Genomic DNA, 27,638 nt, shown 5'->3' with positions numbered 1-27,638 from the left:
GTATGATGTGGAGTGGCCTGTACGTCTTATGACAATGAGACAGGCATAAGCTACCTACAAAAAGGGTGTAGATTGGCATGTATATAGTGAAAATATTCTTTTTGCTTTTTCTTGTTAATACATAATTCATTTTCGATCAACTTGTTAGTACTATACTTATTGGATGTTGATGTTATGAAAGGCAAAACGTGCGAGGCCGCTTCGTAGCTTACTTGTCGATTTGATTCACAAAAATTCTTTATAAGCAATACTCCAAATGTGCATATATAGGGCCCATTAAACAGCAAACGCATATAAGAACGTTTTGTTACACTTTATTTAAAATTAGTAATATTTTCCAAAGAACAAAACACATTCGTCTAATCATTCAAAGTTGACAGTGTCTTTTACATTTTCGATAGTGATGTTTTTCTAAAAATCTTTTCAGTTTATACAAAATTTAGTTTTTAGATTAGTTTTTATTTTTTATAGATTCACCTTTAAGATTTTATTTAAATCATGCCTGAGTAAGTATCTAATAACTTTAGTAGTACACGAAATTCGAACCCAAACATGCGATAGGCATTCATAATATTCATTTCAAAGCTAGCATAAACAGACATTAGGAATATTATAACGTCGACTTGAAGGTGTTTTGATTTAATTTAATCAACTCTTATGTTCTTTATGTTGGATTTTACGTATCGGAAAATATTTAGATGTAACTCTGTAAGAGTTGATTATATTAGGTAAATCAAAATCTAAAGTAAACTAATTTTAGTACACGTAGATTTTATCGTTTCGTTTTACGACAGCTAGATATTTCTTATCATATATTGGCATTGCAATGATATTTCAATGTCAGCAAGTACAGTTGCACAAATAATCTAATGAAAATGACTCATTGCTTGGCAACAAGGCCATATTAGTTTATGAATCCTAAGAGCAGTAGCCTACATCCTTCTAAGTCGGTCGTAAGTTCGAACTCCGGCTGTGCACCAATGGACTTTCTATGTGCGCTCTCGCTCGTGCTATGAAAAAAACCGGCATGTCTCAAATTAATATGTCAGACTGATCACCATCTTGTCTATGAAATAAATTATGGTTGAAGCGATTATTATTGTTAGTAATTAATGCGAAAATATACCTATGGCAAAGCAACATGATTTGAAAGAATTATATCTTCGAAATATGACTCTACAACAATCATTTTACTCAGTTATTATTAGCTGCAGCCATATCAACCTGCTATTTATGCAAAGAAACATAGGAACAATCAAGAATTCGGCTTAAATGTATGCAAGTAGGAAGACCAGTGGCTACAGCCTTTTAAGGTCTGGGCCAGATTTCTGTTGGCATCTGTGTCGCATTTGTTTTTTTTGATAGACAAGTAGATGATCAGCCTTCTGTGCCTGAAACACGCTCTTGGCGTTTTGGGTCTCAGGCATGCCAGTTTCCTCATGCTGTTATCCTTCACTGTAAGCGTGAAGTTACGACCTCTGGGATGAGGGGTATTGCTTAACAATGTTGTCAAAATATGCAGTATTAGGTACGAATATATATATATATATATGTTAGAAAAATGTAATTGATAAATAAAAAATGGAATTTTGTCCTAAAAGCATATTGATTGTTATGTATGTTTTAGGTGCGTACCTTGCCCCGCTGCGGATCCTTGCGCGCCCTCTGCCGGTATAAAATCAGGCTTGCGGGACGGGAGATCCATAGATGGAAAGCAGGAGCAGCCCTGTCCCTGCAGGACCTGCTGCTGTGGAAAACCACCTATGGTGAAGCCAGTGAGTATTAACAAGACTATTAGTACAAGTCTATATCCAACTATCCACCAATTAACTGTAGTTGTGTGATAAGTAATTGTTCCACAAGTTTTTATATATTTTTTCAAACTTTAAATTCTCGCCGCTATCTATGTATCGGTTTTAATATAATAATAATTTCGCCTTTTTCATCACAGGACAATCTTATAATCAAGTTAGGCGGAAAAGTTCTGACATAGAAAAAGTTTTTTTTTGTTGGTAGAATTTGGTGGGATTATTCAATATTATTATATTATCATTTGTCTTGCAAATACGTACGTTGGTTTTTCCCTCTTTTAACATAGTCGATGAATATTATACCATACGCATTCCAAAATATTAATGCTATAACCTTGCCAGCCGACATTTTTGTCTTTCAATGCTTTGGAGTCAGTTCGTCACGTACACTGTACAGTCCACTCGACCTGACTATCGATTGGAGTTCGGTGTGAATTGATGAACATATACACAATTCAATTCAACAGTTTCAAACACTAGTCAGAATTATCAATTCATTTGTTGTTTTTAGTCGATTGTAACCCACTTTGAACATTAGCATTTTCAAATATTCATATTCCGAAGAATTAGAATAATTAGATAATTAGAATATATATCCTAGTTGAACAATGAATATGATTAATGATCCTGGATTACTTAAGAAAATTCTTTAAACACTTACAACCACTTTGTGAAGAATTCTTTTTTCATATTCTCTTGGGCCCATTATGGCCGACGTTACATAGTTACAATTCCGATAATTATTTTAAGTGTTATTAGCTATTAACTATTGTTTCAGTGCTACAAACAACCGAAAATACCTGACTCGTATGCACCCCGGCGATGTTACATGAAGCCGTCTGCGCGAGTCGAGTCGTGTACAACCTACAAAATGTCGTATCTACCTGTTGACGGTTGTAAAAATCTTCGGGGCGAAGCACGAAAGCCTACGCCTAATTTGGTGCCCAGCTGTGAGCCAATGGAGTCTTGCACAGTACAAAAGGTAATGGAATTTATACCACTTTCAGAAATCCTATTTCGTAATAAAATCAATAAGTAATCAAAAGTATTGTATTATGCTCGTTTGTGCTTTGAGCGCTCTGTTAAGCCCTTAAATTTTATTGAAGTTTTAGACAAAAATGTTCGGTGACAGTACCTCGTCATCGCCAGTCGAATTTGTATGGAAATTTTCAGTTACCAAGCGTGACTTTGTCTAGTTGTATATTGGGATATGGGACTACACCTGCCCAAAAGTACTTGTAGAATCCCAGTTAACTAGTACGAATGTGTCAAATATTGAGACATAAGAACTTCTAGGATCTTAATATACTACTTATGTTACTATTATCTTACTATCTTAATGTTAGCCTTTTACGCTCATTCGGATGTGTAATTTATTAGGTATATACGTAAAAGGTAATTAGTTATACCAAAGACAATATCAAAGTATTAAGTTACATTATATTTTGTACTTTCAGTTATCCTTTCTGGCAAATCCAGTGTGTGTAACTCAAGCAATTCGTCCTTGTCACCATGATATGTGGGGACAGGGGCCGATGCAGAACCTCACTACTCAGAGACATGACTATGTCGCTAAGCCCTGCGTACTTCGCGAGAGTTTCAAGCCGGAAGCGAAATTCCACGCTGTCGAAACACCTTTTGAAAGTACGTTATAACGAATATGATATTAACTCTAATCTTGTAAAGACAGTCGTTTTGATACCCGATATTCTTTTTTATTTTCCATGCCAATCAATAATAAATCTTCGCCTGTCTACTGAGCGGCTTCTTGAAATTATGAATGTTTACTTTAAATTTTTAAAGCCCAATACTTAATTGAATTAAAGAGATCATTGTAGGTTCTGTAGTTACAAATAAATAATCTTAAATGGTTCAGAAAATGTTGATATCATTAAAACTTAGTATAATTACACTAAAAGCAAAGCCAGAAAACAATAATTGATATAGCGAAGATTGCTGACCCCTACAAATATTACTTTCCGTTTATGTCATTGTTATTTTAACCCTCAATGTAATCTAATAAATAATTACTTCAAGATGATATCATTGTTATGATCGCTGTAGCCCTAGATAACATTTTCCTTGTATCTTGTAATAGCTATATGAAGAAATAAACAAATTAAGAGGAAACAGACAAAGACATAAAACAGCCAAGGCTCATTATGATGCCCATGCTCATGTACTTCTTTAAATAACTCTTTTAAAACATTAAATAAGGAAGTGGGGTATTATTTGTATGCTTTCATATCCATTCATCAAGTAAAACACATATACTGAAACTAATACATCAATTTTAAAAAAACTTACACTATTTTACTAACTGTAGTTATACCAGGAAGCTTTTAATTCAATCTTGAGGGTCGTCACTTCAAATCCAGATTGTGCCAATGTTACATTATATTTGTAACTAAAAGTAAGCGCGCTATTAAGACTTATTAGGTAGAATACAATGCTGGTTTCTTTGCTGCGTGATTCGTACCGTACAAGCACGTGACAACCTAAGTAAGGTTACAAAAATGTGTGTTATTTTAATACCGAATGATTACCCAAAGACTAAAATATAAGACTAAAAAATAAGACTTGTTTTACCTAAAAATGTTATATACAGTTACAGTATTGTCCAGAGCCTGTGATCGAACTTAGGCCTAGAGTATTATAAAGAGGAGAAACTAGACATAACATTATTTCAGACCGCACAGTAAACAAGCTATCGTATTTGCCTCCGGATAAGATGGAGCCGGTAAAATCGTATGCGCCAGAGCGGTGTTATGAAAAACCAGCCGCCAAAATGGACTCCAGCACGACACATAAACTAAGCTATATGCCCAACCAAGTTCGTATTATAATATTACTTTTATCCTTATTTGTGGAGGAGAAGTAGTCTCTCTAATCTCCACTAGTCTAACCACTAACTGGCCGGCCCGAAGGCCTTAGTTTATAAGGTCGAAATATTGTTTATATGCTCAGCTGCCGGAAACACTTTGTTAGCGGTATTCTGGGTATAATGTAATCGGAATAAATAAAGCTGTTTACAGTTTGTAGGTAGTTCGCAATAATACATGTATAACTTATGATGCAAGTCAATCGGTAATGTGTTAGTGTATATATGTGTGTTAGTGTGTTTATCGCTGAGTTCTAAGAAATGAAATTTCTTCTATTGCATATCAAATTATTGTATGTTTAATAATGCATTTGCGTGTTTTGTTCATTGTCGTCCTTACGTCACAGATGTTGGTATCAGTTATAGTCAAGACCAATTCCGTCTTTCCTTGTCGAACTCCGCACGTGTAGAATTTGAACCCTTCATTGTTCCTGCTGGTGCCAAACCAGCCAAACCACAAACCAAACTACACGATTTGGATATCTTGTGAAATCAGCAAACTCCTTGCCCCCTTCAATGTACCCTAGACAGTTTATCATGGGATCATTCAAGATAGATATCGAGATTGTGGCCAAACGTTTATCTAGTTCTGTATAAAAAAAAACAAGGCCAACTCTGTGACCAAAAACCTTAATTTAATCTCACGCCTAAAATATGTCAGTATCGTGTAAAAATCGTATTTCAGTACATAACTTTATTGCAATAAGTTAATGAGTTCAAAACTGCTATCCAGTATTTGTAAAGAATTTTTTGACGCATACGCATTTGTAACTTTCAATAGCGATATTGATGCCGACGTTTTTGTATGCAAATAGTCATCTCCTGCAAATAGCCCAACCTTGTGATTGCGAGATGATGCACGGAACAAAAACTTATTGGGATCGGAATCGTTGTCGGTATCGCTATTGGAAGTTACAGAGTAAGGGGCCAGGTATCTTTACAGGAGTAAGATTTTTCATACGAGTACTTGAAGAGACTGTTTTAAAGCAGCGGGGCCATGACGTCATACTGTAGCATTCGATGTTGTAAAACTAATTTGGTGTATTTTTTAAGTTGCTGCCGAAAGAACCTTTACCATGGGCTTGTAAGGGACAGTATCAGAAACCTTGTCAGAAGCTTGAAGATAACACCACCTACAGTATGAGGTGATATAATTGTGAAATAACTTGCTTCATCTTTTTATAAGCGATTTTCTAAGCTATCTAAGCCTTAATTTTTTTTAAATATATATGTGGATGAAAACTAGCTTTATCCCTACCTCACGCGGCTTTATAAAATGCTTTTAACTCTTAAGATCCGATAAAGCGAGGGCCTTTACCATTATCGCTATGAAGATATACTAGGATACTATCAAAATATCAATTTGAATTTTCTAAAACATAGTGCTAGCTATTAATATTTTTATTTAGTAGACTAACATAATTTGTTTTTTTTTTACAGTTTTTTAAACCCAGCTGCCGACTGCCGTCGTTGTCCTATATTACCTAATATTGGTAATAACCCAGTGACCGCGTCGAAACGCTTTGAAACACAAACTGTTTACAAGAACAGGTAGATAAACTTATTATTACAATTAGATTCCTTCCCATTAAAATGCATCAAACTGCGCTTATAATTAATATTAGACAACACAAAACATACAGAATATGTTTAGTTAATTAAGGCTTCTACTGAATCCCTCGGCAAATACCTAAACCCTCAAATTATATAATGGCTTGTGTATATCCGAGAGATAAATAAATAACAAATGACATTAAGTTAATTCATTCCTCAAAATCGTATTTCTCGGGTTGTTTACAATTTTCTTATTGCAGAGTGGATATGTATACCAATGTAATGTATTTTGCAGTTATCTCCCCGCCACAGCACCAATACCTCAGCCTGTTAAACCTGTACCAAATATCATGCCTTCAACGGCTGCGATGGAAGGCGACACAGTTCAAAAAGTTTGTTCCCACTATATTATCCGCCGGCGGTTTTTAACAAAGTTATAAATTTCCTTTAAATTGAGCGCTTGTTCACAGGGTTATTTTATTAATTTTCTAAGGTTTTAGATTATTCTAATAAGTAATGTGGCTGCATCTACATTTTTTCGTTATTTAATTTTATTATTGTGTATAAATCGTGACGGGCAATGACGAGATAAGATGTACTCGATTCATGAGCCCTTCAGAGTGATTTCCGCTAGATAAGGGTAAAATTTAGTGACTTCATAGTGTGCTCCGCATCGAATATAATAATATAGAATATCGAATTCATATTTGACGTAAGAGAATGAAGTTGGAAGTTGAAAGAATATGTAGTAAACCAAGATCCACCGCTTTAACTTACAATTTCCTATCATACAAATTCAAAATCTATTTTGATCTTTATCACGCGACACACCTCATGCTAACGGGTCATTTACAAGAGTATTTGTTCCAGCTATCATTTCTACCAAACCCGGTGTGTATAACGCAAGCAATCCGCCCTTGCCACCACGATATGTGGGGACAGGGACCGATGCAGAATCTAACGACTCAGAGACACGACTTTGTACCGAAGACTACGCAAATGAGAGAGTCGTTTAAACCAACAGCCAAGTTTCATGCAGTGGAGCAACCCTTTGAAAGTTGGTTTATTTTTTCTAGCATAATTTTTACCCTGGGCTTCCTACTAAATTATCATTGTAAGCTATGTGAAACCAGCTTGCTTTAATTAAACTGAAAAAGTCAACGGCGTGTATCAGGCTCAGAAGGCTGATCACCTACTTGCCTATTAGATTGACAACAGAGACAGAAATCTGAGGCCCAGACCTAAAAAGGGTGCCGGTGCTAGCAACACTGAGTTTTTTTTAAGGACAACATATTTGAGAGCCATTTTAAATACCTTCCTCAAACAAAACTCTTTTGCAAAGAACAATCTCAAGGTCGATTTCATTTGAATAAAAAAAAATACAGTACAGTGTGAGGGCGTGCATTGATCCTAAAAATGGAATCTACCTTAAGAGTTTATTAAAAAATTAAAATTAAAATCGCCCTTGCCATTTACTCTTTTGCAAGCAACGTTCATGACCAAACCGTCACAATGGATCTCGTCATTAGGATCAAACATTTATTTTTAAACTATTACTCATACATTTTTATATCACGGGCATGGACAATAATACCATCCATACCATACGCCTTAATACCATCTACCTACAGGCTACAATTCATGATATAAATATAATCTTATTATAAAATTTGTTTCTAATTAAACTTTACATTTAAATAGAAGAAAATACGTAGATATTAACGTATCTTTATGAAGAACCTTAAAAAGTTTTGTATCCCCAGATCGCACAGTTAACCGCATGTCATTCTTGGACCCTGGTAAAGTACCTCGCCCAGAGTCTTATGCTCCTAACCGATGCTATGAGAAACCTAGCGGTAAGTTTTATTGTGAGATTTCATCTGTTCATAGGGAGTATAAATAGAGTTAAATTGTGGCATAATTTTGATTTCCGATATATTCGATTGTCAAGCATATAATTCATACTAATCACTTTTCAACGTTGTTTCCGTTACTCAAATACAGTACATTGTTGTCAAAAATAATAATATATATTTCATAGCCAAAATGGACAGTGACACAACACAAAAGATGTCCTACCAGCCTGTTTGCGTGCCAGCACCACAGCGGCCACCCTGGGCTTGCAAAGGACAGTATCAAAAACCATGTCAAAAGGTAAATTTTTAGAGACGTTTTATAACGTTAAGTTCCTACTCGATTGCTGCAGGCTTCATTATACTTTATCAATAGCGACTCGTCAACCAATCGTGATATTAATTGTAAATCTATTGAATTTTCGTTGGATTTAAGTTATAGGCGTCATAATTACTGGAATCGGCACTTGCTATTATATTCCTAGTAATAATGAGTACTTTGGTAGTCATATTAAGAGACAAAACAAAACACTATAGACCTGTTATAAACTTAATATACACGACAATTCTTGCAACACTCAAAAATAAAAAAGCGTCACATGACCGTGTTGAGCAGTTCGCCGCGATCATAAACTTGCTAAAATAACAAAAAAAACTTAATAATAATAGCGATTTTCACCTTCTATCCAGCGACAATACTTGTTACCAATATTTCCTACCTTCAGCAGAACTATGTAAAAGAAAAACTGTTTTTAAAATTTGCTCCTTCTGCATTGTTTTTACAATTGTGTGTGCTTAAAATACCCTTTGCTTACAGTTGGAAGGAACAACAATTTACCGTTCATCGTTCCTCCCGCCCGGTGAAGACTGCACCGAGTACATTGACCCCTGTTCGTATGGAGATTGTAAACGTTAGTATTTCTTATATCATTAATATTTATCCACTAACGAGTGGAAGTACCCAAAATACTGGAAATGACAAATGTTAGTCGATAGAAACTTTATCTGCTTTTTAAAGAGAAACACAATATCTTAAAAGACCCTACTATACATTCCTGCCATTATTAACTGTTTAGAGTCTAAGACAGCTTTTAAATCTAATTTTAAAGGAAGACACAAAATCAGTCTGATGTTATTAACCTTAACTTTATACTACTTATAGCTTGTGACTGCATGTGCCCCGCGGAATGTATTGCGACAGACCCATGCGCGTGCACATTCCCAAGAGCCGAATGCTGTAGCTAACAGCCATTTAATAATTCTATTAAGGTCTAAATTCAAGTGGTAGTGACGCCATTGACGGTTATTTTTTACCATTTTGACGTTATTGTTATCTTGGTATTTGTAAATTATAAAATTTTTAACGATTTATGAAATTTAATACTGTTTTTATATTTGTTATGTAGAGTTAGTTATTGTTGTTGAATTAAAATTTTAATGTTATTGTATCTTTTTTTTAAATAAAACAAGCATTGTAAATAAGTGTGTATTTAAGTTCTACATATTTACTTAGCTTATTTTCACATTTTTATATCTAACCGTATACTTATTTAATACGAAGAATGTAAACAATTGCTTTTAACATTAAGGCCTCTATTAAACAAAAGTATCAAACTAATTGCATCCGGATGACGCAATTTTCCATTAAAAAAAACTAAAATTTCCTCAATTTTCAGTGATAAGAACAAAAACTACATTCTCCCACTTAAGTTAAAAACCCATTTAGTTATGAGGTCTATGCTTCTATATCAAGCCTTAATAAAAACACGACATCAAAACACAGTTTATTTAAGTCGTTGCAATACAGTGGTGTTCAATAGATTGGCAGCAGCGAGCGTTGCAGTGCGGTCATGTAACTCCGCACTGGGGAATGTTGTGAGTAGTATGAATGGCTGGATCTGATAGGCCGGCTCCGCTCGCGATACGTATTGGTAGAGATCTTCCACTGTGTGCGAGTGGTTAAAACGACCCGTAAGGCGACTGCCGTCTGCTAGCCGGAACTGGAATTTAAATAATGCATAATAACTATTTGGAATTATCAAGGTGGAGCTAAAATTTTACATGTTCATACGCTGTACATAAAGAATTAAAATTTCATATAAAAGATAGGTAAAACTCTAGATAATTCCCCGACTAAGTAGTCGTCGGAGGTATTTAATAGCTTACGTATGGTATTTGTAACCCGGATGACTAAACACTACTATTTCTATTAACAACTTTTTTTATGAGTTTTACACCAAATAATTAATTACTAATGGTTAAAAATGCGCTTTCTAATATTCAAACAATTCCAAATAAATGAGTGTCAAAAAGCATGAGTCAAGGCTTCTCTCCATATTGAGAAAAAATATAACCAAACGTTATCGACGTCTTCGATTATTTACAAAATACGCCTTAAGAATTTTGAACTGAGATTATTTTTTTTAAATTATATATCAAACACTGAGCCGTGAGCATTGTTGGCCTAGTGGCTTCAGCGTGCGACTCTCATCCCTAAGGTCGTAGGTTCGATTCCCGGCTGTGCACTAATGGATTTTCTATGTTCGCATTTAACATTCGCTCGAACGGTGAAGGAAAACATCGTGAGAAAACCGGCCTGCCTTAGACCCAAAAAGTCGACGGCGTGCGTCAGGCACAGAAGGCTGATCACCTACTTGCCTATGCGTTTAACAAATGATCATGAAACAGATACAGATTTCCGAGGCCCAGACCTAACGTTACAGGTTGTAACGATTTTTTTTTATATCAAACACTAAAGATTTTATTTAATCTATACATTAATAATTGTGTTTCGAAGACCGATGTGTTTTGTATTATTTTACTTTGTATCTTATTTTTTATCAGTGAAACTTTTTGTGGATATTCGTATGCAATGTGTTAATTTTTTTTTTTACTTTTATTTTATGTATCTGTTTTCCTACCTAAATGAATAAATAAATAGATACTTGTACCACATCCAAGATGACCGACTACGACAGAAAAGCACTCGAAACGTCGAGTTATGTAAATTATGTAATTACTTCATATATCCCTTAAGGGAGCGTTCAAGTATTACGTAACGAATTTGGGGGGGAGGGTGTCCTCTTGTAAAACGTAACGGGGATGGAATTACGCGTTATTGTTAATATTATTTTCCACTTTCCAGTATTTTACACCACATAATGGTAAGTTTTAGTTATAATGAGTCACTGGGGGTGGTCGCGAAACGTTTACTATTGGATACAGAAAACGTTACGGCGCGTTTCATGGGATGGCGAGGGGTCAAGAATCTCCGAAAATTGCGTGACGTAATGCTTGAACTAAAGATGTTTGTTTATGTGTAAACCAGACTATCGGGCATTGTACACGCCCGGTATATTTTACAATGCAACACAATTTTAAATTAAATAATACAAGCCTTGCTAGAGTCAGCCTTGTGTCATTCAAACAAAACCTAAAAAATTAGGAGCCGTATTATTTTACCTGTACAGTAGTTACGGGAGTTGTCTCGTTAAGACCGACGGCTTCTTGTGCGGCACGCTGATTGGCCGCCCTGTCTCCCGCCTGAGAAGCTACGGGTACGGTTGCACCCACTGTCGCTGGGGTCGGACTAAATAAGAGAAAATACAATCGTTATTTCAATATTAAAGATGTTATTACGTTTATCGAAAGAATTCGCTCTTTAGACGAAATAGCTAATCATTCTAAAATGAGCGCTACTTGAACGTCGTAAATTTTTTCTTTATTGAACTAAAGATGCCCTAAACATTTTCGAAAATCAAATTTCTATAACTGTCAAATGTCAATATCAAGTTCAGGTAGTAACTGTTATATGGATAAGTGATTTTTTTACTTATTTTGGTTTAATCGCAAGAATTTTTAAGACAATTTACCTGGACCTGATTTATTTTAGTAACTCCTAATTCGCGTACATCATATCTCACCAGAGTCTAACCACTTCAAGGCAGACCTTCTTTGTACTAAAACAAATTTAGCAGGCTGTTTAAAATTGTGACTATCAAGTCATCTAGTGATCAACACAGATCAATGAGCCACAGAAACTAACATTGATTACCAACCAATATTTTCTCTACAAAATATGACAGTTGTCTCAAAGCTCGTGAATAAATAATAGAAACAAAGGATCAATATATTTAACAAAAAATTACCTTCCTAACATATGTCCTTTTCCAGCAAAGGCCTGAGTCTTAGAAACAACCCGAGGACACTCCTCATGACGTCGATCCTCCAAGCTAACTCGTACTTCCCCACCTGATGACAATTCTGGAGGAATCTCCCTAAAATTTGTAAAACACAAAAACTTGAAAATATATGTCGTGTCTTGTACACGTTGTGTTCATTTTCAGGAATTTCAGGGAATTTTTGAACATGCATTTTACGAAAATGAGAAAAGCTAGTACATAGCACAGACTTTTTTAGTTATTTTAACTATCTTCGATATGTAATGTGAATTTATCTTTTATAATCTATAACACAAACAATATTCATAGTATTAAAAATCGATTCTCAGCTTACTAGAAATAAAAATTATTTGAACAGAGCTTACCCTCGACGAATACAACTAAGGAATTCAGCATTTGCAGGGTCCACGAACTGCCTCAGTGGCCCATCATCGACTGTGAAGCCTTCCCTGTATAGTCTGAGCCGAACTGACCGGGTCTGATCCTGAAATTTAAGATTACCACAATCTTTTATCTTATGATATTGTATCTCTTAATCCCTATAAAATGTGGAAAAAAGATGTGGTTTTTCTTTCAACCTAAACTACTCTCAAACAGTCAAACCACTGGCCGAAAACTTGCCTTTGAAACAATTGTTATGTGGGCTGATATATAAGGATATTTTCTTTTAGTTGTTATTGTATTGTTACCAATTTATATACTTCAATTATTAATTTCTCGAAAAGTTATTTAGTATACCTATACAGGAGATTTATAAACTTCTAAGCCTTGTTTATAAAGTAGAAATTAATAAAACCACGTTCTCTTTTTCTGAATGAGTAACAACAAAAATTATTTATTTTAGTAGTGAACAATCGACTTACAACTTGCGCTGCATTTGCGGGAGTCACTGGTTCATGATCATCTGCTGTTTGTCCTGTAATATACAAAGGTTACATATGTATTAACAATTTAGTATAGTCCAGAAATGGGCCAAGAAAGAAAATCTATATATATATATATAAATGTTTCCTATTTCCCTTGGTCACGGCATCACGCGTGAACGGCTGGAACGATTTCGCTAATTCTTTTGTTGTGTTTGTTATTGTCAGGAGAAGGTTTATGAAAGAAAAATGAAGGAAATAGCGCGGAAAATTAGAATACTTTACCCTTAATATTAAGTAATGACTTTTGTTACGATAGCAATTTTTTTTTCAGTGTATTGCGCTTTTACAATTCAAACTTTTGTCATGTAACCTTATGGTGTTTGACATAACATTGACAAAATGCGTGCTGCAAATATCGTCAACGAGGATGTAAGAAAAATGAGTATCGTTTAAAAGAAATCAATCGTAGTTATTATATTGATAAAATACATAAAAAATAATTACAGTCGTTATTTGTTTGTGGCATTAATCTTAAAAATCCATGTTTTTCACAAGGCCTGTTATATGTCGCCTGTTCCTGTGTCGGTCGGAATACCAACAAAACTATTTATATACTCGTCAGAAAAACAAACAATTAAAATTAACTTAAGTACCCCTTACTAAGCAAATCCAGACTTTACTGTAATTACAATTTACGAACTGACTTGTGGTTATAACTGTAAAGATAAGTTGTAATTTACCCAATCTGTATCCAACGCCAGCAAATAATCCGCCACGTCCACGATTGGCTGTAGTGGGCTCATCTTCAAAGACAACAGCACCCCGTCTAAATAAAAATTTTATGGTGAAAAGAATAATTCTTGCTTATAAATTTAATTATTATTTTAGTGTTTTTTTAGTAATGTTGAGTTAATATTTAGTTTCAAAAGAAAATTTATATCTCAAAGAAAACTTACTCTCTAACACTTTTGAACATTTCTGATACAATATCCTTTCGTCCTTTGCTTGGCCCAAGAATTTGCTGTCCAGACCTTTCTGATCCACCTGCATAAAATGCTTGACCTGAAACAACAAGAGAATTATTACGTATTATGTCCTTACAAACAACTATCTATTTAAGTTGCAAGCCATTTAGGTATCCTTACTATATTAAATCACTAATTAACCAAAAATACTAAAAGCCTATGCCTAGCCTAGTATTTGTGATTTTCCATTCCTGAGAATTCTTACTACAGATTATGTCACTAGATATTCATAAAACCTAATACTAAATAAAAAGACTGATCTAGTTTTTAATAGAATAGAGAGAGCTTTGTTGTTAGGTTATTTAGTGTCTACAAAAGTACTTTCAATATTCCTACAGCTGACCTTCAGAAGAGCTTAATCTTAAAATTTCATTTCTTAAAACATCATTTTCTCTCTTCAATTTAGTAATCTCTTCTTTCAACCTGATCAACTCTTGTTTTAACTCTTCTTCAGTCTTAGTTATGTTTCGTTTTTTAGAACATGATGAATCATGGCAAAATAAATTCTGCACTATTGCTTCAATTTCCAGGCCAGTATTTATCACTAATTCCAAATTTATTTATATATATAATATATATTTATGAATATATATTTAAATGAAAAAGTACGAAAAAAAATTATTTCTTAACTACTAACTGGGTCTATTTAAATGTTATTTTGTGTTAATTCACATACTGTACCAAAAAAAATGACACCAAGTACCAACCTTCTTCTTCATCACTAGAACTGTCTGGCTGCAAGGAATCTAATGTAGCAAACTTGGTATTTGACGTTTTCTTTTTATCTTTTTTCTGCTTTTGAGGAGATCCAGGTGGAGATTCCATATCACTCTCAGACATTGGTTGTGGTGATGCTGACACAGGTACAGGGTTTGAAGACTCTTCTATATTACCACCATGTTCATAAAAGCTAGATAGTGCTACCTAAGATACAGATTGTTAAGTAGTAGTATTACTTCATAAGATTTCATACTATTTTAGTTATTTGTATTGATATTAATCTAAAATTAATTAGCTAAGTATACAAAAATGTTTAGCTTTTCCTTCTTTTATTAAGTACTGCGGTAATATTAAACTATAAATTAAGCTTCTTTTACCTCTAGTTGCCAATTAGACGAATCCAAGAAAAATTTACTACGGTTTTCGTCGGCTCCCGTAACATCGCAGAATTGACGCAAAGTTTCTTCTCGATTAGCCATATCTAGTACCAGTCTTATTTGAAAATGTCAACAAACCTTCTCTAATTAAATAGGTATGTAATTATTGAAATTAATAAATAATAATATTTTTACAAATCAAAGAAGAGTACCGCGATTATTAAAAAAATACTATCGAATGGAAATTGAATCAACGCAAGTCATCATCCATCCTATGTCATTGCCATTTATACTTTATTTTAGTTAATACTTGACAATTAACAAATACAAAAACTTTATGACATTATCAACAACAACACAGAAACAGCATTTTATCCAAGTCAGACAGCTTTGGCAATTAACAGATGACACTGTCGACACTCGAATACCTAATAAATTCAACATAAAAAACATTTTAAAATATCTTAGTGTATAACAATGTGAATATATTTGAGTGATGTCTTTAAATATTCTTTATTAACAAAAATAAATCAATTATATACACAGACAAACAGTGGTGATAGTTTAATGAACTTTCCTAAATGAAGACCCACCGCAAATCTTCAGTAGGCATCATGAGGAAATATTATCAATTAATACTCATCGTCGTTTGTTTTTTAAGTATTGTGACGCTTTTAATGTACCGACATGAATACTACAAATTACGCTATGTTCTCGAAGTACTTAATATTTTTGGAAAACCAGGTCTTTCGGAGATTGAATTCTGCGGGCCCGGCTTCAATGCGACAATGTTATCCGAGATTTTAAGGAATTCTTCTCTGGAAGTTAAAGAAACACCGCCTTTATTTCAAGAAATTAATGAAGATTTTTATTCCTATTCATCGTTTCTGCGTTCATATCAAAAATACGAAGACCTATCGCCAAAATATGCGCACGTTATTAACACTATCGTCATTGGTAAAGCGCATGTTATCCCCAATTTTCGATGCTATATTTGGCATGACAATGTACCAAAACCAAAATCTGGTAGATTTAACTACAAAATTTCATCTGAGCCTATAAATAATTTCAGACTCTATGTCTTTGAATGTTCTATGAACAAAGACTTTGGGAGACCAAATGGAGTTAGTTTTTTCATAAATGATTATAATATCAATCCCTTGCATGCTCCGATTAATAGATTAATTCAAGTAAATACCAAGAGAAAAGTGCAACAGAGAAGTAATATTAGATTTGTCAATACTGTTATACCAGCAGTATGTGTTATTCCTAATCAAATTCCTATGGTATCACGAGATGCTTTCATTGACTTTTTAGTATTACACCACTTGGTTGGTGTAGACTACTTCACAATTTATGACAGTATGATTTCTGAAGATGTTATAAGAAGACTTAATTTATTCCCAGCTGATATAACTCAGTGGAATATCCAATTTTATCCCTTAAACTATCCCTTTATATTTTCCAAATCATACCAAATTGTAAGAAATGCTATAGAGTTAGATTGTATATTCCGCCATTTTCAATTTGACAAAGAAGAAGCAAATAAAGTAAGTCATGTAACTGTGTTAGCTTGGGATGAATTTCTTGTACCTAGAGTTCATGATTCTATACAAGCATTATTAAGAGATTTTGACCCTATGTTAACATTTCGAACATCTTTGGTAAATACTTTAATATTTTGTTTGAACCAAAATGATGATGATAATGCAGATATTGGGTATCCTGACATCATGAAAAAAACACATTATTATTCTGTGCCACAAGAGAAACAACCAATAGAAATTCACAATTTAGATACAATGATATCTTTTGATGATATATTCAATTTAACATCCAACATCAAATCAATTTCTTTAGATATGTTGGGTGTACATAAATACACTATATGTGGCAATCCAAAAAAGTTTGAAATAGATGGATATAATGAAACAGAAATGCAGGTCTTTCAACACAAATTTGAGGGTGCCATGTTAAAGTTTGGTGACAGAATTATCAGTGATAAGATATACAGGTTGTACAGATCAGGACAGATTTGGGAGAAAAATCACCATGGAAATGTTAGAGATATGCTGTGAACAGAGATGTGGTAAGAATGCAAAGGGGAAATTATTAAGCACATTGTCCAATATTAAATTAATTTAGTAAGGGCATGTGTTTCTTTAAATATAATATACACAACTTATGTAGTATGGTCAAGGTTGGATGAATTAGTTCTGTATATAAAACATGTTTCTTGTTGGCAAGTACTACAGATGTCCACTATTGACTATTAATTATTATGCTTAAAATATACAATCACTATATTAGCTTTATACATAAGTATAGCACATAGATAGCATTAACTTGTTGCCTTTTATCTTATTGATCTAGTTATTTCATTATTAAAGACCAATTTATAGCAAATAGCTAAATTTAGAACTCCTCTACAATAAAATGAATGTGCCTGTGAGTGCTGAGCACTATTTTTTACATTCATCACTACCTGTAAAGGTATATTTATTGTATTTAAATGAACATTATTTTAAATTTAGAAAAATGAATATAATTTATCTACGACTACAAAGATAAGATATGTTTTTTGAGTTTATGAACTTTCCACTTATCCCATGATTAGAATGTGCCTTTAAAAATGGGTATTAGTTATAAACAGAATAGGTATATTAAAATTGCAAGTACATAATGAGCTACTGATACTGCTTCAATTACCTAATTTGAATTAGGTGTTGGTGATTTCAAAGTTTCTATTCTTTATTAGGTCAAAATGGCACCCAGCAAGTATGAGTCATACTTAGCACTAAGTCTCGACTCAGAATCTTACCCTAAGCTGCTAATAAAAACATCTCACACCCATTACTTACGCACGATAAAAAATACTGATAATTATTTGTCCTAAGGTGAGATTTAGAAATGAGACTTAGCGGGAGTGCATATTTGCATTTTGAGACACTTGAAGTCGAACTTGGGCTTCGTCTACGTCATGTGGTCTAAATCGGCTACTTTACGAGACCAAGCCGCAAATCTGACGCTACAAATCTTATGATCGTGTAATTAAAAATAAACACAGACAATGGTGAATTATGTAATATTTAACAAATTACAAAAACTAAAATCAAAATGTATTTATTCCTATGTAAATGAATGTCAATATTTTAAAAAAGAACTAAATTTACGTAATGTTTCCAAATCCAGAGCGTAGAACTGGAAAGATAATTTCAAGGAAATTGTAATTTCCTCATGCTTCACTTTAAATTATTATTTTCTTACAGTTCTTAACTCTTAAATTGATGTTTCTTGCAGTTTCACGTCACATGTGATATTAATGTGACATTAGTATAGTTGCCCTGTAACCAAAAACAATAGCAGCCACACATCGGGAAGTTTGTTGTTCAACCCGTTATCACATGCTGTTGCTTGATTTTTGAACACCATTATAATTACCTACATAGTCATCTAGCCCTAATGAATTGTTGCTCTATATAAGCTATTACAATAAACTGTTTTGTATTTAAATGGTTGTTTTTTCTTCAAATCCTTTTAAAATTCCTAACCTATTTATATTTCATGGGTTGTTAGGGATTCGGATTCGGATAGAAATGAAACCAATTACTAATTCTAAGTGTTTATTTTATTCATCTATTCTAGTAAAATGTGGGCGACGCCCAGACAGATCAACATAAATTGGATAGTAATACAAATAATATTTTATACAAATTGTAAGTAATATCAATTGCTAAAGAACAGTGTGAGCAATTTTGAGCAATACATGACAGTATTGTCATTGCCACAGATTAAAATAAATTTTGGAGGGATACAATAGAATCGAAACAATTCATTAAAGCTTACATATCCTCTAAATATTGCCACAAAACTTATACTAAGTAATGTCTCACTTAAGTCCACTATGAGCGTTCTTGTTACGCAATATAGCAGATGTTAAAATTATCCTAAAAAATAACTCATTGACAAAAAAATACTGTGATATTCGTGAAGAAAGTTATTTGACTATTATCTTAATTCATAAATTTAAAACTAAATACTTAACCCGATAAATGAAATTATATAATGCTCATTGAAAACGCCATTTTGTACTGTATTACAAGTCTCAAAAGGAAATGTATGCAAATGTCACAAACGCGAAGCTTACATTTTAACGAGAAAGTAAAATTTGTTTTATTATATTGCTGTACCTTTCATTCCACATAATAGATATAAAGGACAGTGATGATCCTTATTTTAAGGAATGCAATTGATATATTATACTTTTAAGAAAAAACTTGAAAAGTTCTACTAAACTAAAGTGTTTCATAAATTACTAAGTAGAATATTTTTATTTCCTTACATTTAAATTCAATATTATGCCTAAAGTTTAAAACAATAAATGCATGATATACTAAATTGTATTGCCATATAGAATAGAATTGCTTTTAATATAATTATATCGCCAAAATATTTATTTAATAGATTCCGATATTAAATCGGTAAATTTATATTTTATTTATTGTCATGTAATCTTTTTAACATTATCGACCACAAAAAAGAGATTGTGATTTCAATATCATGGATTTAAACGTTTTTCGTGCTACCAACAAATTAATTGATCAACATCTCAGCGCTGCATTTGAGCAATAATGTGTCAACCAACAGCTACAATATCATTGTAGCTGATATTTCGTAGATTAAAACGCATGAAAATATAAACACTGCTAACACGTTAATGATCCTAGGTGGAAAGCTGATGATTATTGTTAATCACTTAAATAACCAAGTGCTTAGAAGTCTTTATTAGGATCATTTTAGGATAAGACAAGATATATAAACTTCATAATTGCTTTAAAATAGGTGAATATTATTGAAAATATATCTAATATTCAAACTTCAACATTCATATATACAAAGTGAGTCAATAGTTTAAAATATCACCTCATCAAAAGACTAAATAGTAAGGATTACAGTAAATGCACGAAAAATAGTCACATAGTCATGTAAGTAACAATAATATACTAAGTGAGCTCATTTTGTGTGCATATAACCAATTTTTTTCTCATTTATTTTGTCAAATATTTTTTTTTTTAATATTTTGGATTATGGGATTGGTATGAAAGTTTGGAAACAAACCAGAGAACAGCATTGGTGCTTTCAATTATATGCACACAAGATATAATAAATGCGTAAGACTAGCAATTGTATGTCTCCTATACAATTTCACGTCAAGGGCACACTTTTCTGGTCCTTCTTTAGCCCGGTCACTTCGGCAATCACAACATGCAATTGCCAATCTCAATAAGGATTTAAAACGTCAATAACATTTTATTTTATAATTTAACGTTATTTACAATCATCAATTACACGATTTTAATGTTATTAACTATAGTAGTAATTCCATTAAAATATTTTAAAACAGTGTAATAAAATTGATTTCGCTTTTAAAAATAAAAGATAGGTGAATTGCATTCAGATTTTGTCAAGAAAACTTTCGTTAATAACTACAATACAATTGCGTGTATAATATTGTATTAGTAAATATAGACATTTTCAAATTTCTCTTATAAATATATTTAAATAATGTATCTATTATTATAATTTGGAAAAATGTATATCGCGACACTATAGCTCCATATACTACAACAATCCTGAATTCCGGATATAATCACCAAACGTGCTATAGTAATATTTCCGCAACTTTAAAACTTTTTGAACAGCTAAAATATGGTATAATTGTGGTTTTAAGAGATAGCAACTTCTATTAGTAAAATTTTACATGATATCTGAAACAACAGGTTGATTTGTACGTCAGGAATAAGTAATTCGGATTTGCCCCACTCATATTTAACGAACGACGATTAATGAAACTTTTAAATTCACTATATCTAAAGTAATGGGGTATAACTTCTATCCTACATCAAAACCGTAGTCAACAACTATTTATTTACAAAACGCACTTTAACAATTCTAATAGCTACCTAAGTCAATCACTACTTTTTCACATCGGACCCTATTAGCCTCATAGCGGATAATATTAACGTCTTTATATATATACGCCTCGCACAGTTGACGCATCGTCTACTGTGTCAAAATGACATGTTTTGGATTTTAGCAGAACGCCATTTTGAAAACACCATCTCAATAATTTTTTTGTAGAATATGAATGATTGATGAACCTTGAATTACTTAATTGGCATATTGGAGAATAGATTTTTATTAACAAAAATATCGCAAAATTTCATTTCATTTCATTTACTAGTACGCACACGTACATAGACACATGCCTTTCAGTGGTACACGCAATTTTTATAAGTTTCTTTGGATCGTGGGATCCACGAACTTAAAATATTTACTTTTATACTTTAGTAATCTCGATCTCGACGTGTCTGTACCGTACCCAGACGCAAAAAAAAGTAAAAAAGTGGCGCTGTAAAGGTTGATATTCTAATAAATGTTTATAGAATTCAGGCCCTGAATCGAAACAACCATTCAAAAACATATACCATATACTTAAATATATTTATCCTATATTAACTACGATTTTACCAATTTTGAAGAGCAATAATAAACATGTAACTTTATCTATAAACTGGCAACCCATAATGTAAATTAAATCGGACAATGAAAAACTACAGAAAAGTTGCCATCGCATCGCAAAATAAATAGAATACTTATAGAGATCAAAGAAAAGGAATGTAATAGATTATTTGTTGCCTCATATGATAACCAAATATGTAAATTATAAATGATTCTAAAAGACTTACAAATGGAAAACATGATTTATTATTAGAGCAACAAACATTTGTGTCATGCAACATATCCAATGATTGTCACTATAATCCTTATACCAATGATTATACACGATATTCTAAGCCTAGAGTTATCCTAAACCCTTCTTAACAAATCAATCTGAAGGTGCAAGGCTTAACTAACATAGAGTTCGCTACAGAAATATTTTTGCTGCCGAAGAAATACACAAATTGTTGAGGACTAAATTATATTAAAATTACAAAGCTACACTGGACAATAGTATATGAAGATTCGATTATTCGGTGATTTTTTTTTATATAGGGTGCAAACGGGAAGGAGGCAGCTTATGTTAATGCCCAAGGATACTCTCAGTGCCGGTGGGCTCGCGAGTACGTTGCCGAAAAGTTAGTCAGTTATATTTTAAAACTTTTTTTATGTTACAGGAGGCAGACGGGCAAGAGGCTCACCTGGTGTTAAGTGATACCGTCGCCCATGGACACTCGAACTGCCAGAAGACTCGCAAGCGCGCTGCCAGCCTTTTAAAATAACTAATACTAAGGGTAACATTCAGTCGCGATTTACACCTATGACTCCCATAAGTCAGAAACGTGTTAGATTTGACATACGGAAGCCATGTTTATCTTCGAATCTGAATACCTTTATAACCGATCCTTTATAACGATATAAAGAAAAAACAATAAAATATTTCTAGGAAATATGACACATTACCATTTTGGTCCTTCGAATCGGGTTTAGGACAATCGGCAGCCTCAGGAATCCGGAGGAGTTTTCGAAAGCCCTGCCTGTCAGAAGTATATCACTTCTTCTTCGGGTGGGTTAGGCGCTGGTGGAGGTGGTAACGGGTTGGAGTCGGGAGATCGTACGCGAAATTTGTCTGGTAATTTCGGGTATGTGTTTGTTCTGCAGAAGAGTTTAATATACCTTAATACGAATTAAATATTGTCATTGTACGTTGTAACGAACAGAACTGCCTAGTCTCTCGAGTCCTTTATAAAAGGAAATCGGGTAAATTTATTACCTGGTGGCTTTATTAGTAGGTGGCTGCTGCGATGGCATCTGTGCAGGAGAGCTGCCAGTGCGCGTGTGATGGATAACTACGCCTTGGTGGTGCTGAAATTGTTTGGTGGTAGTTTTAAATTTCCCGGCATTGTTATTTGAAACCTTTAAGATTAAGACAATGCAAAACTTAAATCTAGCTAGATAAAATCTTTACGACGCGATAATAGAAAAGCCAAAGAGATATAATTTAAACTTTGAAAAAGCTCCTAAAAATTTTTAATTTGATTATAATAACTTTTTACACTTAGTCTAAATCTAGTTTTGCTTCTTTAGAATAAAAGCGTGCAACACTTACAAGCTTAACAGATAAAATGGTTGTAAGTTCCAAATAAAAATAAAAAGCCAATTTACATCATCTACCACAACTATGTGAAAATTTCGTAAATAAATACACCGAATACATACTGATTACTTACAAACAAAAAACGATTCCTAAAAAACGTTTGGATACTCAGCCTCCTGAAAACCAACCATTTAATCTGTCAAAGGGAAATATATAAGCCAAGTGAGTCGTTTCTTAAACAATATCGCATCTATCTAAATCAAAATGGTATTCGTATTTGTAAAAATGGTAAGAAAATACTATAAACATACTATTAAATATAGATTAATGAGTTAAAGGCTGAAAGCAAAAAAGTTGAACAACGACTCAAATCGGACTAATAAAATACTCACCGTTAGTATAAAAATTACATTCGTGTATTACATTAAATAACTCAAGATAAAATGATATTAACTTATGTGTCTGTCAGTTGGGATTACTTCTACGAGTACATAATAAATCCAGGGTTGCTACAACCCTAAATTTTCTCACGATGTTTTCTTCGCCGCCGGCACCTATTAGTGCCGTGTTTCGAATGCACGGCCTCAGAACCTAGGCTAACACTTCTCATTGTAGAGCATCTATTCCATGGCTGTATCGTGTGATCCTTATAATATAAACAGCTAAATTGAATTGAATAAATTTTGGCCATTTGGGTACTTATGTAAATTGTCACAATAAAACAAGAAAGTTATTGAACTTTTAATGTAATTGTGGGATTATGATCTAAAGTTTCTTCAACTTTTAATGTATACTCACATCGCTGGGCGATTCATGCAGTCTGTGATAACCCGGCGGTGGCTGTTGGGATTTGCCACTCGCTAACTTCAGCGGTAACTGCTGCTTCACCATTTGCTGTGAACATTATAGCTATAAATATCAACTATATTAGCTGTCTAATACCGACGTATTTCCACGTTAGTGCGAAAAAACACGTTTTTTTTTTTAAATATACATGTGTCTTTACTACATCATGGAACATTACGATCTAGCCTAACTTAAGACTAATAAGTAATTTAAGTCTAACCTAATTTACTAAAAAGGATTGTAATAAGTAAGTGTCCAATAACGCTACTTATAGTCTCTATTAAAGGGAAGACACTGTTCTTATGTTCAATTTATTTTTTTCCATTCACTGTTTAGCACTTAATAATAATAAAGACGGAGTGACAAAAACTGCTTCTTTTAATAATTTTTGGCGAATTTTTTGGCTAAACATAGCCACGATATACCTTTTAACCTTTAACAACTGTTTCGCCAAGAATACTAAACTAAACCAAGCGGTAACATTCATGTTTATTATTCAGACCTTTTTCCTCGTTTTAAACACTCTTAATTTGTCTTTTTATTATCAAATTTATAATGAAATATCTAACAATTTCTAGAATCTTTGACCAACGCTTTATACTTTAATATTCCGCTCCGCTAGCTTCTTTGCATTAAGAGACGCACGCTGAATCCACTAAGCCAAAACTGCATTCCGCGTGACATACGTGGTATAATACTATTTCTCGGTATACCTGCACGGGTGCCCTGACAATAGCTCTGGTCTCATTCTGAGCCGACAGAAGTTGCGGCGGCGGCAGTGGTGGTCCCCGACTGCTGCAAACACTAGCGCCCGATTCGGAACCCGTCGAGCCACGGTTGTCTGCGAAACCAGGTTATACACTTATACATATTGGAAGATTCTAGAAGAATTTATTATTTTTAAGTGCTAAGATACATTATATTTTTTTTTATTGCGTTAGAATCGTGCACCACAAACGTAGAAAAGTCGCCAAGCTGATTTGACCGTACAATAATATTGAATTGGTAATAATAATAATCCCATAGAGAAACGGATTTTATTTAATTCATATGTTTTTTATTTATCGCTGTCGTGCCTTTTGTGTCTGACATACTTCGTCAATTTTGGGACCAAAACATTCTAGTTTTAACTCGATATTTCCTATTATAAGTGTTAATTGCTCACAGAAAAAAAACCTGCAATGGTTTGAAGTTAAGACCTTGCATGAATCATGCTTATTTATTTATTTTAAAAGGCACACTAACGAAACACATACAAACACTTATAGATATGCATGCACATGCATGTATCGTGTTTTCATCAATAATAAGTGTGCACAACGTTTAAAGGGAAACATTACAATAACAAAGAGAAAATAACTTAAAACGTTAAAAGTAAAAGACAAACCAGACCAAACAAATACAAATAATGCAATTGTGCAATTGAACATTTTAATTTATTAAGAAAAAATCTTAAATTTAGAGTTATGTAAATAATTATAAGTTTTTAATAATAATACATAGCTTTAATGCGTTCAAAAAGAGTTTTTCTTAATGTGTAAAAGCTATTTTAACAAAAGACAATACTATTTTAATTTATTTCTAATATGTTGCTCGTATATGAAAGTGAGGCAACCAAATATTTCAATACTAAATACTTACTACGCCACTTTGGTTCCTTCCTTCGGTGAGTATCACTGACGCTCGAGTCGGGCGAAAGGGTACCAACACTTGCTATCTCTTCTTGCGAACCACCTTAAATAGTAAATTTAATGATTTTTTTTTCTGGTAATGAAATTGCATAATTGCAGCTTTTTCCTAAATCATCAAATTGAAAGAAAACAATTTTTTTAACCGGATTAAAGCTATTTGTATTATTATTAGATAATTTTAAATTTTAATTTTTCCGGCGTTTCGCGTGCTTTACAGCGTACGTTGTCACGGTGACTGACCGTGATTATAAGTTTATAATAATACAAATAGCTTTAATCCGGTTAAAAAAAATTGTTTTAAAAGCTATGTTAACCAAAGACAATCATGAAATTCTTTAATCTATGGTATTTAATGTATTTTATTACGAATCTAGATTATTTAGCATCATACCATGTTGTTGCAGCCTCTCGAGCCTCCTATAAAGCCTCTCGCGTTGTTGCTCTACGTCCTTTTGTTGCTCCTCCAACTGCTCTCGCATCGCTTGCAGCTGACGTTTTTCTATAAAAAAATGTATTTATTTATACGTTCTAAAACAATGCGTATTACAAGAAAATATGACATCACAAATTTAACACACGTATACACATCAATTATATTAGAATATAATCTATCAAAGGAGAAAATTAAAATATCGACCAATTACATACCAGTCGCAAGCGCATCCCTATCGGCAGTACGTTGCGCTTCCCAAGCGGCTCTATCAGCCGTCAATCGCGACTGCGCGTGTCGTAGCTCCTCTAACTGCGCATCGTGCGTTCGGGCCGCATTCCCGCCGGAAGACCGCCACGCACACACTTGAGCCTCCAAACTGTTATTAGTTTTAAGTATAGTTATCGCCCAAGGATCCTTTACAGGTAATAATTTCCGCCGATAAAGTATGGTACGTTCATAACAAGCAAATAGCTTTACATGCTGAGTAAATTACTTTTTAATTATTATAATGCGTTTACATAAGTATTTAAAAATTAAATTCATTTTTACAAAGTAAGTAGGTAAGTTAAGTAAGGTATTTTAGCTGAAGTCCTATTCAATTGTCTATACTTTCCAAGAAAAATAAATATTTTTCTGGCAAATGCCAACTGACCTATGTATAGTAGTGAGTTGTTGCCACACGATACAAGTGAGCGTGTATATTGCGTGTTGGAGCTTCAGAGCCGCCTCCCGTCCGCTAACCTCCGCTTCCCGACATTCCGCGTTCTCCACCTCCGTCGGCGTGTCTGTAGACATGCGGGGAGTTACGCCTACAATTTAAAAATATCGCTTTTCATATATATATAAATGATGTGAGTTTGGTTTCAAGGAGCAGGAGTCGAGAAAGTTCATAAAAATATTTAAATGACAAAATATAATAAGTAGTTGAGGCGCCGAACACATAGTTATAACAACGTAACGCTAAGTGATTTTTTTATATTTGTTATATACGTGTCAAAATCTTTTAGAAATTATTTTCGATGGACATTTTTCTTTATTACTTCATCATATAATTTATAATATTTTCTCTGTTTTTTTTTATCTAATAGAAGGCAATCAGGCAAGAGGCACACCTGATGTTAATTGATACCGCCGCCCATGGACGTTCACATTGCCAGAAGGCTCACAAGTGCGTTGCGCGTCTTTTAAGACTTGGTACGTTCTTTTCTTCAAAGACCCTTAGTGGAATTGTCAAGGTGATACGGATGGTATTTTGTATTTTGCCTTGACGTCTGTGATTGCAATGTAATGTTAGTGAGCCTG

At 33.4% G+C, this 27,638-nt stretch overlaps 4 protein-coding genes and 1 long non-coding RNA gene across 11 annotated transcripts in view; 2 read left to right on the top strand and 3 right to left on the bottom strand.

Moving 5' to 3' along the window:
• Positions 1-351: 351 nt before the first annotated feature.
• On the top strand, positions 352-9,547 carry LOC123711393 (stabilizer of axonemal microtubules 2). The gene is made up of 13 exons (XM_045663965.1): positions 352-506; positions 1,628-1,775; positions 2,590-2,793; positions 3,269-3,455; positions 4,502-4,644; positions 5,746-5,837; positions 6,133-6,243; positions 6,542-6,638; positions 7,117-7,303; positions 8,010-8,102; positions 8,288-8,400; positions 8,917-9,010; positions 9,262-9,547. Exons 1-13 carry the CDS (start codon positions 499-501, stop codon positions 9,342-9,344), a joined length of 1,560 nt encoding a protein of 519 aa, XP_045519921.1. The 5' UTR covers positions 352-498; the 3' UTR covers positions 9,345-9,547.
• LOC123711394 lies at positions 4,085-4,508 on the bottom strand. The gene is made up of 2 exons (XR_006753949.1): positions 4,401-4,508; positions 4,085-4,309 (listed from the first exon to the last, which is right to left on the bottom strand). It is a non-coding gene; the product is annotated as an uncharacterized LOC123711394 (long non-coding RNA).
• A 324-nt stretch (positions 9,548-9,871) lies between the features above and the next one.
• On the bottom strand, positions 9,872-15,537 carry LOC123710767 (NSFL1 cofactor p47). Its single transcript, XM_045662942.1, has 9 exons — positions 15,269-15,537; positions 14,879-15,095; positions 14,103-14,208; positions 13,887-13,972; positions 13,144-13,196; positions 12,646-12,764; positions 12,248-12,376; positions 11,562-11,688; positions 9,872-10,099 (listed from the first exon to the last, which is right to left on the bottom strand). The coding sequence occupies exons 1-9, from the start codon at positions 15,368-15,370 to the stop codon at positions 9,884-9,886; spliced, it is 1,155 nt and encodes a 384-aa protein (XP_045518898.1). The 5' UTR covers positions 15,371-15,537; the 3' UTR covers positions 9,872-9,883.
• Positions 15,538-15,669: 132 nt separating this feature from the next.
• On the top strand, positions 15,670-18,781 carry LOC123710766. Its single transcript, XM_045662941.1, has one exon. The coding sequence runs from the start codon at positions 15,850-15,852 to the stop codon at positions 17,344-17,346; it is 1,497 nt and encodes a 498-aa protein (XP_045518897.1). The 5' UTR covers positions 15,670-15,849; the 3' UTR covers positions 17,347-18,781.
• Positions 18,782-18,887: 106 nt separating this feature from the next.
• The window catches only part of LOC123710724 (rho guanine nucleotide exchange factor 28), a 35,962-nt gene continuing 27,211 nt past the window's right edge, over positions 18,888-27,638 (bottom strand). For 4 of the 7 annotated variants that reach the window (XM_045662855.1, XM_045662858.1, XM_045662861.1 and 1 more), the window contains 8 exons: positions 26,989-27,145; positions 26,552-26,712; positions 26,295-26,402; positions 25,854-25,946; positions 24,926-25,062; positions 24,165-24,260; positions 23,043-23,134; positions 18,888-22,924 (listed from right to left, as the gene is read on the bottom strand). In XM_045662855.1, the coding sequence (XP_045518811.1) occupies positions 22,810-22,924; positions 23,043-23,134; positions 24,165-24,260; positions 24,926-25,062; positions 25,854-25,946; positions 26,295-26,402; positions 26,552-26,712; positions 26,989-27,145 (959 nt within the window). In that variant the 3' untranslated portion in view covers positions 18,888-22,809. The remainder of the gene's footprint in view (positions 22,925-23,042; positions 23,135-24,164; positions 24,261-24,925; positions 25,063-25,853; positions 25,947-26,294; positions 26,403-26,551; positions 26,713-26,988; positions 27,146-27,638) is intronic. The other 3 variants (XM_045662856.1, XM_045662859.1, XM_045662857.1) reach the window with 2 other exon arrangements.

The sequence above is a fragment of the Pieris brassicae genome, chromosome 6, assembly GCF_905147105.1.
Source record: "Pieris brassicae chromosome 6, ilPieBrab1.1, whole genome shotgun sequence".
Classification (NCBI taxonomy): Eukaryota; Metazoa; Arthropoda; class Insecta; order Lepidoptera; family Pieridae; genus Pieris; species Pieris brassicae.
This window is presented reverse-complemented; position numbering and strand designations above follow the sequence as displayed.

Excerpts from the sequence above, each read along its gene's own strand:
- LOC123710767 (XM_045662942.1), bottom strand. The coding sequence starts at position 15,370 with ATGGCTAATCGAGAAGAAACTTTGCGTCAATTCTGCGATGTTACGGGA. Across the intron at positions 12,765-13,143 it reads CCGCAAATGCAGCGCAAGTT|GATCAGACCCGGTCAGTTCG; the intron begins GTAAGTCGATTG and ends CTTAAATTTCAG. Across the intron at positions 12,377-12,645 it reads CTTAGTTGTATTCGTCGAGG|GGAGATTCCTCCAGAATTGT; the intron begins GTAAGCTCTGTT and ends TACAAATTTTAG.
- LOC123710766 (XM_045662941.1), top strand. The coding sequence starts at position 15,850 with ATGAAGACCCACCGCAAATCTTCAGTAGGCATCATGAGGAAATATTAT.
- LOC123711393 (XM_045663965.1), top strand. Across the intron at positions 1,776-2,589 it reads AACCACCTATGGTGAAGCCA|TGCTACAAACAACCGAAAAT; the intron begins GTGAGTATTAAC and ends CTATTGTTTCAG. Across the intron at positions 4,645-5,745 it reads TAAGCTATATGCCCAACCAA|TTGCTGCCGAAAGAACCTTT; the intron begins GTTCGTATTATA and ends GTATTTTTTAAG.